The sequence below is a fragment of the Brassica oleracea genome, chromosome C1 (genome assembly GCF_000695525.1).
Source record: "Brassica oleracea var. oleracea cultivar TO1000 chromosome C1, BOL, whole genome shotgun sequence".
In the NCBI taxonomy this organism is placed as follows: Eukaryota; Viridiplantae; Streptophyta; class Magnoliopsida; order Brassicales; family Brassicaceae; genus Brassica; species Brassica oleracea.
Window position 1 is genome coordinate 22762779 of NC_027748.1, and position 16864 is coordinate 22779642.

A 16864-nucleotide genomic window follows, 5' to 3' on the forward strand; every position below is an offset into this window, starting at 1 on the left:
TAATTTCATCTGCACAGATAAATAAAAAAATTATATAAAAGAAGTCAAAACTAGTCCAATAAACTAAAGAATTAAACAAGTAGATACCTTGTTACAGAAGTGTTTCCAAGCCACACTTTCTACCCAACATAATGGCAACTCCCCTATCACCATCATCTCATTTGTTGCTTCTTTGAAAGTTTCTTCACTGACTTTTGCAGACATCACATTCCCTTCTTCATCTATGACTTGCTGAGTTGAACTTTGGCCATCTGAATACGAGTAGAACTGTTTGCATATGCTGATATGCTTCAGCAAGTTTGAAGTTCCCGATTTTGTTTTACAACAAAACTTCTTCTTGCAGTAATGACAAATACATTTGTCACGGTTCTCCTTCGTCCTTGTGTAATGGTTCCAGATTTTGGACCTTGGAGGAAGAATCCTGGGAGCTTTATTGGCTCCATTGGCTGTAGGAGATTCTTTACGTTTGCCTCTACTATCTGGAGTAGTCAATTCTTGTTCTTCTTCCTCTACATCTTTGTTGTTGTCAAACGAAGCTCGGTTTGGAGTTGATGAAGAATCCATCTGTGACAATTTAAATGGAACCATTATCAGACAATTATCCATCTCAGACAAGTCAAATTGAAGTAATTGGAACACTAAACAATCATCACAGACACAAGCTGGTTAAATAGAACGGAAACCATCATCAACTACACGAAACCCTACATAACCCTTAAATCGCAAAACAGAACAAGATGGAGACATACCTGAGATCGATTTCGAGAAATCGCAGATGGTGGAGATAGAGAGAATTCCCAATTTCGGTTTTGAAACATGAGTCCCTTCGATCAAGTATCTTTGATTTTATATGGAATTAGGTTTTCTCAAGATTAAGAAGACGAGGAATCGCCTAGCGTGAGAAAAGCAAAACTTGGAAACATAAACAATTAATGTTACGCGTGTTTTGGTTGAAGGAGAGTATACATGTATATTACTATATGTATACTACATGTATATTACTATATGTATACATAAGTCCAGTTATTTCGGGTTAACCGTTTGATTTCGGATTAAACCGAACCGATCCCGATAACCGAAATATCGCCAAATCAAAACCGATCGGGTATTTCTCAAAATATCAAACCAAACCGATATCCATTTTTCGGGTCGGGTTCGGGTTCGGGTTTCGGATATTATGCCCATGCTTACTCCTTGGTATTACAAAAAAAAATATACTCCCTCCATTCCTAAAAAATAGACTTTTTAGTATTTTCACACATATTAAGAAAACACATTAAACTGCCATAATAAATGTATCGTTTTCTGTAATTTTCAGTTTTCAATAACTTTTAACCAATAGTGATTCAATAAAGTCAATTAATTTTTTCGAAGTTTATAATTTTTTTATAGAAAACACAAAAATACATCTTTCTGAAACAATTTTTTTTTCTAAAAAGTCTATCATTAAGGAACGGAGGGAGTACATACGAAACGACCTGTACTACAGCAAGTGAAACACGAAATGCTATAGCAGAGTGGGTATAACCACTTTCTTAGGTTTAGAGTGTCTACCTCTCTTCTCCGCTGTACTTTTGGTTTATACCACTCAAAGACATTCCTTATGTTGTATTGCTACTTTGCTCCTTTGCTCCTTTGCTCCTTTGCTCCTTTCCGGCTTTCTTCGTTTAATTCTTGTAATAAGTTGCTCTGGCAACATCGAAAAACTTAAAAAAAATGGTACGAATCTTGACGTTTGTGTAACGGCCCTGTCCCGGTGATCCTCATCAAATACCATAATGCAACTCATTTCATCCAATAACTCTTATTAAAACCCAAATCGTCTTACATAAATCCGAACTAAACTTAAAGACTGAAATATCCAATGAAACCTTAAAGAAAATGTTTGAAAAATAAAGAAAAGACTCGAGAAAACACTTGCACCATACGGACTTCTACTCCCGCTCCCTCTCGGCCATACCTGCAGGAAGAAGGGTGAGTACGGATTACTCAGTGAGGACAGGTTCTGGGAACCCACGAACTCAACTCCCACGAACTCAACCCAGGAGGAGCAAACAATCACAAGTCATAAGCTAATAAGATCTATTCCACAGGAACCCAAATACCCGACCATGAACTAATGACACCTAAATGCACGTTTTTATATCCCGCCTCTCGCGGTTGGCTCGTCTTCTCATTCCCCGTGGGTAGCTCCCGCTAGACCACTACCCCATATTCCTGTGGGTGCCCCAACGGGACACTACCCCACAGCTCCTATGGGTGCCTAGCGTAGAACTACTACCCCACGGCACACCCCCTTATACTCTATATGATCACCCAATCCCATACTTATACTTAACGTCATTCACTTATCCATTCACATCACGTCTCAACATCTTATCATCACTTTCTTGACAACCCTAGCATGCCTACGACCTCATCACAACAACCATACTACCTTTTATAACAACTAGATCAATGACATATCACATCACACTTACACACAAGTTCTAGATCTGATTAACAAAGGACTAAGTCCCATTGGTTACTCAACATGAGGCAAGTCACAACCAAGTCCTCACCTTAGCCTTACTCGACGTTATAAATCCAGATCTTTCTTGAAGAGGAAGAAGACCAAAGCAATATAAGCGCAGATCTGCACTCTCACTCAGCATGAGATGGGAAAAGGGATTAGAAATCAGATCTGTCATACCCAGTGACACATAGATGAGGGAGATAAGAAGGAGATGTAGATCGGGGCTTACCAAAAAGATCCGACGAATGGCTACAAAAGGCAACAAGGGAAAGGTAAACCGGAGACAGTGGCAGAGAGTGGCTTGCGACGGTGGCTGCTCGGAGTAGGCAGCTGACGGCTTGGAACTAGGGTTCGGGTCGCTTGACGGCTGCTGGCTCGGAATCTCTGTAGTGCTTCGCTTCTATTCTCTCTGCAGAGAAATAGAGGGGGAGACACCTTCTTTTATAGGAGAAGGAAGGGAAACCCTAGGTTTTCTCCTTCTTGGGCCCTCTGCAATTGGGCTTTTCCTATTTTAATTAAAATAAATTTTTGGGCCGGGTTTGGGGTGTTACAATTCTCCCCCACTTATTAGAATTCGTCCCCGAATTCCGCATGTCAAAACTCCAAATCTAAACATCCCAACCCAAATGGATAAACAACTCGTCATGTACAATCTGACGGTTCCTGCAACAAACTCGGTTCAGTAATCCTCACGGAGATCCGAACGTCCTCTTAGATCTCATTCCTTTCCCATAACCACCCATGTCCTTTCCCCTTGAAATACCGCTATCTTGCGGTCCACAAACTCAGCATGCACTCTGGCCATTGATACGATAGACACACCTCTACTAATGGCTTCTGAATAATTGACTCACGTTCTTTAAAAATCTTTGGCTTAGCTGACACATGGGCACATTGTGAAATCTAACCGGCATGCCACGACCACAATGTCCCTACATACCACAACCATGACATCTTTAACTTATATTTTAGATCACCTCCTCAAGCTGTTCCACTTGCTCAATAGTTTCATGGATCCTGTCCGGCTTTAAATCTCAGCGCTCCCCCACTTTTGATCAATCATAAGGGGTCCAACATGGTCTCACGTACAAACCTCACACAGTGACGTCCATATGCCTTAATGGAATGTAAAATTATACATTAATTCATTAGTGGTAGATGCATTCTTCACTTTGCTTCCTACTCCAACGCATAAGCATGCAACCTAGGTTGATCAGCCTGTCCTTGGCGATCCCCCAACCAAAGCCATATCGTAACCATGTCTAATTTCCATTATGGTACATGTAATCCCTTGCAACAATCCCCTATTGATCTACCATGCAAATTTTTATAGACTAACAAGCTTTAATTGTGAAGCTGATATCACCACACTATTCTTCAATCCGACCCGGTGGTGGTCGATCCTGATATATCTGTACGACGTCATGTTGTATGTAATACTGTGATCTGTGAGTTTACTCATGATCTCGTCCTCCAGATCCTTGTTGTCTAGGTCACTCACTCTCTTCTAAATATAAGTGTGTCGTTCCCAATGTGTGGCATCCAACCACATCTCTATTGATCAACTTGCTTATACTTTTACCTTTTTATCAGGTTCCTGATTTTCCTTATCACATATGCTTGATCCGAACCTGGTGCCTGGTGTCGTTTTCCTCCTGAACTTGGCACACAATTCGTCAAAGCCTTCCATTTTCCTGGTGCGTTCGTGTACCCTACACGGTATTCCATACCCAGTAGTATAACATTGACGTTTGAGCCAGCCGTTTCCCTTAATTGATCAAGCACTTGAAGCAAGTTTATGTCCATTTTAAACTTACGTCATTTCCTGACAACCGCTTTATCATGGCGAGGATCTTGCCACAATCCATTAATATCCTGTAAAACTTGAGATTTCCACAACTTTAGTGAAACTACCATGCACCGTTTGAATTTTGATTATCCAACTCAAGAATCCAATATTTCTCTACCAAAGCTAGACTCTCTCAACTTAGTGAACACTTCTTCTTATACAACTCCCCTGGTGCCGCCACGCTCCTCATTTGAATTAAACCAATGTGTCTTGGATGATTGCTACCACATATGTATCTTAGTACTCTTCAAACCTCAAACACCCACTTCATAACATTATGTTGCCCATCAGCTGATCCGGTATGTATTTTACAACTAGATATGTCCATGACTAGTGTAAAATGTCCTCCAAACATCTCCGTTTGATATCACAATCCGATGGTATTCTAATTCTAAAGCTACTTGTAGTCGTTCAAACAAGGCGTTTAATCCTATCTAAACCATGCAAGGTTGAAAACTCATGTCCTTCCTTACAACAGAACATGTTCTCCCTAATATAAGCTGCTTGGTCGGATGAATCCTTTCCACCAAGTCTTATACTTCTCTTTCAACTCAACAATCTTTACCGTGTGGACCAGTATGGTGCCTTTGACTTAAAGTTGTTCCGAGTTCCACTTCATGGTATATGCATCCTCTCGGAGCTTCCACCTCCACGTATGCATTGTTACCTTTCTACTTGCCTCTCCTGCTTGCAACACTAATATAGTAGTGATCTCTATCCTAGTCCTTGTTTCATTAAAGACTATCTTCCGCTCCCATCGAAGAATATGAGTACATCCTCCAACACAATCCATTCAAGTCAGACACGTAGGCCGCAGTCCCCTTCTATATTCTCCAAATATTTGCTCAATGCTAACTTCCTCAAGTTCCTTGCGAAGTCACAACGCCGACATCACATCACTAACACATTGTCATATCGTTGAATATATGACATACCACAGAACACTGTCATGCTTCCGATCATTGACGTTACCTAGACGCTGAACAACTTTGATTGTTGCGACATTTCATCCATCTTGGAACTCTGTGTCCTTTTGCACTTTTGCGGGAGTTCTTTATATATCCAAACCTCTTATTCATGAGTCATATCTTCCATCTTGTTGAAGTACCTGTAGTCCTGGAGATTACATTGATCGTCGAATTTGAATCTCATCCTTTTCTGAAACTGGATACACAGCTCACATAACTCCAAGTGGTGGCCATCAAGCCTCTTCAAATGGCTGAACTCTTCATGTGCTCCTTCATATTCCTAGTCCTTTCGGATGTTCGCAACCTTTCACATAGAGTACTTCTTTCCAAAAGTCTCTAAGAAGTTCACCAACGTCAGTTCACAGTGTTCTCACATACCATTCGCGACCATTCGCGACTCTCTACCACCTACCAATGTGTTTTCATTCCTTGGTGAACGTCTAAGACTTTTCATAACTCTACGACATCTAGTACCGTTAAATTCCTTTCTGGCAACTCCCCTCAGTTTTTGGCATTGGTAGAATCTGCTTCCCACTGGAGAGTTCTATATTCATGCTCTCTCTGTGTCTCACCACTTCCCAATTTGAAGGTCCTTGTACTCTCACCCGTATAAACATTGAAGGGAGCTGCAAGTTCACCATCAATTCTTGAGGAATATATCACGACTCCAGCTCCGGATAAGACACCATCCACAAGCATTCTGCCTCCGAATGTGTCATAGTAACTCTGATTTTCATCTACACTGTGGTATCCACCACAACTTATGCATCCTATGGAATTTCACTTTATAGACATTCTACCTCTCACTCATCTTCCATATGATACTTAATTATTCTTCATGTTGTCATACTACGAGGCTCTACTCTGCCTGACGACTAGGATGCCCTTTGATTGGTAGTCGTTGCTTACACTCTCTGGCTTTTCTTGGCATGAAGGATACTAAAAGGATTAGAAGATAACCTACTAACTAGGAAGACAAGAAAGTAGCAGGAGCTTCGATCTGAATGGTGCAATATAGGAATCTTTTAAAGAAAATCTCTTTTTATAAAAGTTTGAAAACACCTTGAAATCCGGATTTGAAATATTCTTAATCTAGCCCTACCCATCCGGGACAGCAACGGATGGGTTTAACCCCCGCTCTGATACCAATTGTAACGGCCCTGGCCCGGTGATCCTCATCAAATACCATAATACAACTAATTTCATCCAATAACTCTTATTAAAACCCAAATAGTCTTACATAAATCCGAACTCAACTTAAAGACTGAAATATCCAATGAAACCTTAAAGAAAATGTTTGAAAAATAAAGAAAAGACTCGAGAAAACACTTGCACCATACAGACTTCTACTCCCGCTCCCTCTCGGCCATACCTGCAGGAAGAGGGGTGAGTACGGATTACTCAGTGAGGGCAGGTTCTGGGAACCCACGAACTCAACTCAGGAGGATCAAACAATCACAAGTCATGAGCTAATAAGATCTATTCCACAGGAACCCAAATACCCGACAATGAACTAATGACCCCTAAATGCACGTTTTTATATCCCGCCTCTCGCGGTTGGCTCGTCTTCTCATTCCCCGTGGGTAGCTCTCGCTAGACCACTACCCCATATTCCTGTGGGTGCCCCAACGGGACACTACCCCACAGCTCCTATGGGTGCCTCGCGTAGAACTACTACCCCACGGCACACCCCCTTATACTCTATATGATCACCCAATCCCATACTTATACTTAACGTCATTCACTTATCCATTCACATCACGTCTCAACATCTTATCATTACTTTCTTGACAACCCTAGCATGCCTAAGACCTCATCACAACAACCATACTACCTTTTATAACAACTAGATCAATCACATATCACATCACACTTACACACAAGTTCTAGATCTGATTAACAAAGAACTAAGTCCCATTGGTTACTCAACATGAGGCAAGTTCACAACCAAGTCCTCACCTTAGCCTTACTCGATGTTATAAATCCAAATCTTTCTTGAAGAGGAAGAAGACCAAAGAAATATAACCGCAGATCTGCACTCTCACACTCAGCATGAGATGGGAAAAGGGATTAGAAATCAGATCTGTCACACCCAGTGACAAATAGATGAGGGAGAGAAGAAGGAGATGTAGATCGGGGCTTACCAAACGGATCCGACGAATGGCTACAAAAGGCAACAAGGGAAAGGTAAATCGGAGACAGTGGCAGAGGGTGGCTTGCGACGGTGGCTGCTCGGAGTAGGCGGCTGACGGCTTGGAACTAGGGTTCGGGTCGCTTGACGGCTGCTGGCTCGGAATCTCTGCAGGGCTTCGCTTATATTCTCTCTGCAGAGAAATAGAGGAGGAGGCACCTTCTTTTATAGTAGAAGGAAGGGAAACCCTAGGTTTTCTCCTTTTTGGACCCTCTGCAATTGGGCTTTTCCTATTTTAATTAAAATAAATTTTTGGGCCGGGTTGGGGTGTTACAATTTGCACCCAGAAAAAAAAAAGTGTCAACCTGGATTCCATAAAGACATCCTACATTTGTTTTGCTTTATGCAATACCTTTTTTCTTTGTCATCGACTTATACATACTCACTAGATGATGACCCGCGCGTATGCGCGGGGTAAATTTTTATAATAATGTTTGTTCATTAAATAGTTTTAACATTTTGCAACACTACAATCTTTATCGATTATAAAATGTCAAATATAAATGTTGGTCTCTTAAATATATCATCGTTGGGGAAGAGTTAATATATTACATCTCATTTTAAGTATTTTATGCACAAAAGAAAATTAAGTTTTGCGGCTGACACAAATCACAAAAACCAAATAGGCAACATCGATTGTATGATGACGAAAATATTAGGTTTTCTGCTCTCGATTTATTTACTATTGACTCTCCATAAGTGATTTCATTTTCTACCTCTATAAAATTGTCTTTGTTTCATTGATATTGTTTAGTTTCTTTTTTAAACTTTTTTATGAACTTAGTAAATAACATAAGTGTCAATTTAAAAAGATGGACATCTGAAAAAAATTGTTCAACTCTAGATACATATCTAAGAATCAAAATTTTGAAAAAATCACCAGTAAACTATATTAACAGGTTGATTTCTGAATCTAATATATCAAGTTGTTATAAAATATAAGTGCAGACTCAATATAAATGTCTGTCTAGTATATATTCACCAGTTCAGTCTAAAAATCATCTAATTTTAGAACAACAAAACAAATTACTTATTTTATTAGCCTACGCTTTTGAGGTTTAATTACTTAAGAGTATACATATAAAAATATATAAATAACTTTACTATTCTAGTATATGTAAACTATGTATAAACTAAGAATTGTTTGATTTATTAAATGATAAACCAGAAAACTTATAATAAATAGTTCAAATCTCTCATTCTTATAATTATAATAGCTAGATAGGAGATGTATTGATTACTCGAAGCGTAGCGAGAGGTTTCAATAACTCGAGTGAAACGAGAGGAGAGGTATTAGGGAGAAACAATATTAGAAAAATGATCAAATCTCCCATTCTTCGAACAAACTCAAAAAAGGTGACTGAAATCTTGTCATGATATTTCATTAAAAGCTTTTTTGAAATAAAAATCAATACTAAATTATTTAATCTGAATGAAATAATATATATAGTGCTTTCAATATTAAAAATCCCTTCGATTTGAAGAAGTGTGTTTCTGTGATTTTCAGGATCAAATAAGATATCAGAAACTACCTATTTAAAATAATAATTTATATACGTAAAAGTATATACATCAGAGTAATCAAAACAAATATCTTTTGTTAATTTACAATCACGGTTTTAGTAAATAAATAAAAAAAAATCATTTTATTTACTTTATTAGGTATAAATTAAATTTTATTGATATTGACATAGATATATAGTATATTTTAATAAAATATGTATTATTGACACTTCCTACTCATATGAATTTTTAACATTTATATATTTTCTGTAACATAAATTTAAATTGTTAATCACAAAACTTTTAATTTGAGATTTTTCAATACAAATTTTAAATTAAAATATTAAAGATATAAATTATTTTTCACTGAAAATTTTGAAATTAACATATTTTTATATAGTATATAATTTATTTCAATATATATATATATATATATATATATATATATATATATATATTTATAATAAGAATATATATTAATGAGACTTCATATTCATTTGATTTATTAGGGCTGAGAATTTTATCCATACCTGAACCCGTATCTGAATCCGATCCAAAAATCCAAGCCGAAGTAGCAAAATACCCGAACGATTATTGAATTCGCAGAGGTTGGATATCAGAATCCAAACGGGTAATATCTGAACCTGAACGGGTAATATCTAAACCGGAATGGATATCCGAAGATAATCAAACATAAGTATACTTAATCTTATAGTTTTTTAGTTTACTTTTCTCATTTTATTCAAAATATTTATATGAATGATGCACATCGCTCAAAATTACATAATATACATAATTATGGACAGAATAATTTGCTACTCACTTAAAATACATATCAAGCTCTTGTTTCTTGCATTAACAAAAGTTGCATCTAAAATTTCAAAACAACAACTAAATTAGTGTCTTTCTATAAAGTTTTATCTCCAAACCTGTTAATAGTTTAATCTTTTAAAAATTAAAAAATCAGTTAAGTTAAAAATATATTTAAATACAAAAAACTTAAATAATGAATACTTTATTTATTTTTCTTCAAAATTTAAATATCCAAACCCAACCCAAAATATCTGAACCCAAACATAAAATATCTGAACCCGACCTGAAGTGTAGAAATCCGAACGGGTTCTATACCTTTATACTGGAAAACCCAAAAATCCTAAATACCCGATACGAACCCGAACGTGTATCCGAACGTGCACCCCTACGATATATGATCATTTGTATCTTTCTTGAAGAAAAAAAAGTTAAACCATTGATCATAAAATTTTCAATGTGAGTTTTTTACCATTTTTAGTAATTTATAGTCATTTTTAAAAATTCAGAAATATAGCATATAAGAAAAAAAGAGAGAAGATACAAAATTGTTATCAAATATGTATTATTCATAATCATTAATTGTCATATATATGCTAATCATATTAGGTAATTCCATACCTTTTATTGAAGGAAATAAAATATATTCTTTTTTACACTACTAATTAATTTGATAGTTATTTTAATAAAAAACATAGTATATGTTTTTATGGACCAACATATTTTTCTAAGAATTTTAAAAATCATTTTCGTGATGACACGTGGCTACAAAAGTATGTTGTAATGCTTGAGGATTAATATATAGGGGATAGATTTATGCAATACTTTACATTGAGCTGGGCTTGGATATTAATTAGAGGCAATTCATGACTAGCTTAATTATACAGTTCCATATTTTATATATTAAAACAGAAGTCACAACCTTGATTCACGTGTGATTTTTTTTAAAATAGATCTAATTGACATATTTCTATAAAGTCATCTTATATTTAATCTCTAATCTTATCATTTAAATTTTGGACCTACCAGAAATTTTTATTAGGCTATCAATAATTGGATTAAAACAATAGATGATCCATTTGATTTATAGATAGTATAAATTAAATAGATATAATTTAATGTTGTGATACTATACCTCCATATGTTAATTATTTAAATATTTGTCGATGTTAACTTTTAAAATTATAAAAAAAAATTTAAATAACAAAAATCATATTATTTAACAATGATTAATTTTTACTAACTTAAACCAATGAATTTTTTTTTAATCTATATAGTTTATTTAAAAAATTAAACAAAAACTAAATGTTTAATTATTTACTCGATAATATAAATCTATGAAGCGAAAAGTTTAATTGTTTAAAAACTTTCTAAATTTGCGAAATGTTACAATATTTTTGAATATGACAATAAAAAAATATTTTACTAATCTTTATATATATAGTTACGATTTTAATAATGCAATAATAATCAGAAAATTTATATATATAGAAGAGGATACAAATACATGTGAAAGTTTGAATCAATCTATTCAATGAAAAAATATACCGTAAACTTATTATGTTTTAAAAATTGATAGACACATATATATTATAATATATACCAATTTAGAATTGAAAACAAAATGTTTATATAAAAATAAATGAAAACAAAAATCCGTGCAGGTATTCTATTAAAACTGAAGTACAAAACATTATTTACCAATTTCAAGTATTCTTTTTTTCTTTCCTAACTAAATTTAACCATTTCATTTATTGTTTTTTTCAAATAATTTGACAACATTTTTTACAAAAATGTAAAATAGAAATTGTCTATTTTAAGTATTTTATTACATCTTTTACATTCAATTTTCAACTCTTCATAACTAATTCATTAATTATTTTTATCAAAATAATTCAAGATAATTTATTCTACGTGTTAACCATAATAATTCTATACGTTTGAATGAAATTTTTCTATTCGTGACAAGAATTGAAATTGATTAACAAATAATTTTTTATTTGTTTACATAATTAGTTTGGCATGAGTATTTACTACTATTTAGGTATCAGTTTGGATACAAATCATTTCTTTCAGATATCACGATTTTTGAGTTTTGAAATTAGGCTATGTTTGAATATTATAAATTTATGGACGGAGTTCGGTTCTTCTTGGTTCGGATGAGTTGAGTTATGATGCGTAGAAACCTAAAAATATCCAAATAACATATATATTTAAAAATTTCATTACATCCGCATGGGCGTGCAGATCAAGCTCTAGTTTATTCTATTAAAACAAATTTATAAAATATTGCTTACCTAATTTTTAGTGAATTCATAAATCTTCTTCATTTCTTTTGAACTAATTTAACCACTTTCTTTATTATCTTTTCCAAATAATTCGACATCATTTATTGCAGAAGTTCAAAACAACCTATTTTAAGTGTTTTACTACAACTTTTACATTTTTTCACTCTTTCAAACTACTTTATTAATTGTATTTATCATAATAATTCGACATCATTTATTTTACGTGTTAACCGTAATAATTTCACATGTTTGAATGAAATTCTTCTATTAGTAACAAGAATTCAAACCAGTTAACAAATTTTCTGTTTTTTTATATAATCAATTAGAAATGGGCATTCATGTATATGTTCAGATACACATCGGTTTTTCGAGTATCAGGTGTTTGGATTTTAAAATTAAACTTCGATTGAGTATTATATATTCCTGGACAAGATTCGAGTAAGATTCTTCCAATCCGGATAGGTTCGTAGAAACCTAAAAATATCTAAATAACTTATACCTATATGTTTAAAATATCATTAAAAATTATAAAAAAGGTAAAAATAATATCGTGCAGGTCAAGTTCTAGTTTTTCAAACACAAGTCACATTTTGTTAAGGTTACGAGGAAGTGAGGATGGTCAGCATCAAAGTACACGGAGAGCAGTGAGTATTTTATTTTGAGACACTTGTAAGTTGTGTGTGCTAAGCCCTGTTCAAAAACGCGGCCGCCGAGCCCGGAAACGCGGCAAGTAAACGCTATGCGATTTGCCTTTATTCGGTTAAAAACTTGGAGACTATGAGAAAACTTTTCTTTTCATTTTACTGCGGAAATCAAATAGAATATGAATGATCTGTTAATTTTAAGCTTAAAATGAGAGAAAGATGATGCCAAATGACCAAAATGATGGAGGCGGCTGTATTTTCGTGTTCCAAAATTGACAACCCTAAAGGAAGAACACAAAATAACAATTACAGTTGTACTCTTCATTAAAAAAGGGAAAAATAATTCAAAAATATGAATGATCTGTTAATTTTAAGCTTAAAATGAGAGAAAGATGATGCAAAATGACCAAAATGATGGAGGCGGCTGTATTTTCGTGTTCCAAAATTGACAACCCTAAAGGAAGAACACAAAATAACAATTACAGTTGTACTCTTCATTAAAAAAGGGAAAAATAATTCAAAAATTCATTAGTGGGAATTTAAACCTGGGTTACCAAAGTCATTTAAGACCACGAACCACTGCGCTAAATGAACCTGTTAGTCATAGATCAACAAAAACGTAAAAATAACATTACAAGCTCCCTAAAACTCAAGGAAAAAATTCTCAATTACATAAACATATTATAAAATATATAAAATCATATTAAAAACTATGTCCCGCTTATTCTCTGATTACTCTCGAATTATCCGATAACTCGCTAGGTGTAGACTAACCGTCCGATTAGTGCCTAGAGCGATGCGGAACAGGGGTGTTAATGATACCATATAATAAAATAATTAAGCTGAACGTAAACCAAACCAGAATTGAATGGCGAAGACTCCACTATTTGTTTTTGAATGATTAACGTTTTAGATTTCCTAGATCTGTACATTTTCTATGCTAAGGTTTAGATTATATATATATTTTTTAATTATGTAGTTCAATTATATTTTGGAGAGTAAACCTCTTCCAATATAATATTTCTTGTATTTCATAAAGATGCATGTTTTAGGAAAAAATTACTTTAGAAAAATATATTTTAATATTTTCAATGCATTTTATCATCTAACAAGATTAACTGTAAATTTCTATAAAAAATAATTGCATTCAGTGATTCTTATTGGTTTACCAAAATGCGATTTAATAATAAAAACTTAATATGTTAATATATTTGAAAAATCTAAAGCAGTGAAAAGCTAAACGTTGCGTTTTGAAAAGTACGATTTTCTTGGCGACTCAAAGTGCGATGTGCGATTAGGGATTTCGAGTGATGGATCTGGCTCTTCCGCTGGATTTGCCGGACCCGCCGGGAGGGGTTATCGTCAAGGAAGCTCCGGTGGAGTCTTCGGTGGGTGAGATGGTTCGTAGGGATTCAGATTGGATTGAGGAACGGAAGAAAGAGGAGAGTTGGGTACGAGTTGCTCAAGATAAGAAGTCGTTGAAGAAGCACAAGGTGGAGGTATTGAAGAAGGATGGGATTCACACGGTGGAAATTCCTGATGAGATCATCGAGAACTCAACGCCGCTGTGGCGGGATTTTCTCGTGGGAAGTTTTTGGATCTTGCGCCTCATATTGCAAAGGTCCATAAGGTTCTTAACAAGATATGGAGGTATGGGGATGAAGCTACTAAGGTGGATGTCTATGATGTGAATGCTACTACTATGAGATTCAGGGTATCAAATCAAAAGGCTAGAGAAAAGATCATTCGTCGTGGGATGTGGAATATAGTGGGGGTTCCGATGGTAGTAACCAAATGGATGCCAACAGCGGAGGGGGAGAAACAAGAGGAGGAAGCAATTCCTATGTGGGTTCACTTGGAGAAGGTTCCTTTGCATATGTACTCGTGGGAGGGTTTAAGCTTCATCACGAGCCCAGTTGGATTTCCGGTGAAGCTCCATCAAGACACGTGATATTACGTGTATACGCACACTAATTAACCTAATGTGCACACTACCACAATCGAATGGTATGTCAATGTAGCACTTTAGGATCGAATTCACAGAGACCAACGATTACACTTTATCTTTATGGGATCAATACTTAGCTAAAACAATATGGGGGTTTTAAGATTTAAGGGTTTCGTGAGAAACAAGTAACAAGATTAATTAAAGTATTCAGATAATTAAAATGCTAGCCTAGGGTGGTTTGATCGGGTGTTAAGCAAGTGTGAGCCAAAACAATTATTCAAGTTCAGTTAAGAGCAAGTCTAGAACTCGGATCACTCAAATAGAACAGTCCACTGTCGTGGTACTGCTCCCTATGCTGATCGATCTTGATACCTAAACTCTCGTTTGGATCAAGACGCGACAGCAAGAAATAGAGATCAAGTCCGATATGTTCACAAAACACCCTAACATCTACTTTCGCTGGTTAGGGATGGAATGCTCATTCATAACAGATCTAGCAACCTATTACACGGTTAATGAACAGGTTAAACCTAGGATCTAACATTAAGCGGCCAGTTTAATGCAAGCATTAAGAACAATTATGAATGAAGACAATCAATGGTTTCACTTATCTATGTTTAACTCACAGATCTAACACCCAAACACCCTAGACTAAGCAAGTTGACTACTCAGCCATGAACAGAGAAACACAGAGACATAGACTGAATAAAACATGTGTAGAAAAAATAGAATAAGGGTTCAGGGGGTTCTTCTCTATGGTGTGAGAGATGGAGCCTTCTCCCTTTACAAAATATCAAATCACAAATCTCTAAAAGCTCAAGTCTGGCTCTTTGTGTAAAAAGTAGCGTAGAATGTAAAAAGAAAGAGAAAAATATGATATATCAAAGCCACATGCGGCTGGGAGAAAAAGATGGGATAATTAGGGCAAATCCCGTATTGACTTGTGGTTTCCTTAAAAATCTCTGTCGCAGGAACATGCACTCGGGTGCTCCGCTCGATCCAGAACAGTCGCTCGGGTTGCTCTGCTATCGGGAACAGTCACTCAGACTGTTCTGCGTGAAAATCTGCAGATTGCATTCTGTTTTGTCCTTTTTGTTCCAGCTGGTCTATCTCTAATCCAATGCAACTTCAGACCTGTAATGACTCGAAAAGGACTAGGAAGACTCGATAAAGACTTGAAAAGCAATTAGAAAACATATATACAAGATGCCAAAACACCATATATCAATTCTCACAGACTTAGATCTTTGTTTGTCCTCAAACAATGTCAAGTATCAAGAACATGGAGAAAAGTTTGAAAGTGTGGGAACTCTCTTATTCTCAGCAACCATACTTTAACCACGAATCTCTGAACCACACAAGCAGTCAAACTAGGACAACACACTCTTACCGGAACCCCACTGACTGCTGTTCAAAAATCGGATCCATACTCTACATCTCAAACCTGAAAAAGAAACTATTGAGACAGAACTCCCTATATTAATTTAAGAGTAGCGTGAGCTTCTCATCACAGGTACTATTCAGGGTAAACGGTCTAGGTGTGGAACAAGCTTTAAGAGTGTTTAGGGGCTACCATTTCATTGTAGAGGATGCAGGATATCGTACAAAATGGCAAGAGAGGATAGATCCATTGATGTCCACAGCCTCTACTCGTTTTTGCTCTATTTAGTGCGACTGTTCTGATGACGGAACAGGCGACTGATTGTTCTGCTTTCTACTTTCTTCTACATACTCTTTAATACTTGGTACCAACTTCTTGCTCGGCCTTCCCAGTGGCTCATGTTTCTTTGATTTCTTCCCCTTCTCCATCACGTTATTTTCGTTTTTTTTTTTCTTTTTTTTTTGGTGATGTGACGAAGAAGGAGGTAATACATGATGGTTCTGAGTGCCACTAGTGGTTCTGATTTCACAACCATTCTGGTTCTCCACCCCTGCTCTTGTGCAGTTCATTAGTTTTGGAGCGGTTGCTCCCTAAATCTGCTTGTTCTTCTTTCTGAATGAATTTCTGCAGCAGCAACGAGTAAGAGGCTGTGTTGATCCTTTCCTCTCCGACCTTTTTGCACATATCTGCACATATGACGCTGAAAAACAAATGCATGACGGTGGAATAAAGGCTAAGGTGCAGGGTGGGAACTAGCTAAAGATGAG

At 35.7% G+C, this 16864-nt stretch overlaps 1 protein-coding gene across 1 annotated transcript in view; it reads right to left on the reverse strand.

Annotated features, from left to right (window-relative positions):
• LOC106335265 overlaps window positions 1-564 on the reverse strand; it is a 1724-nt gene extending 1160 nt beyond the window's left edge. Inside the window, exon 1 of the mRNA XM_013773746.1 lies at window positions 88-564. Coding sequence (XP_013629200.1) covers window positions 88-564 — 477 coding nt within the window. The remainder of the gene's footprint in view (window positions 1-87) is intronic.
• Between the last annotated feature and the right edge of the window lie 16300 nt (window positions 565-16864).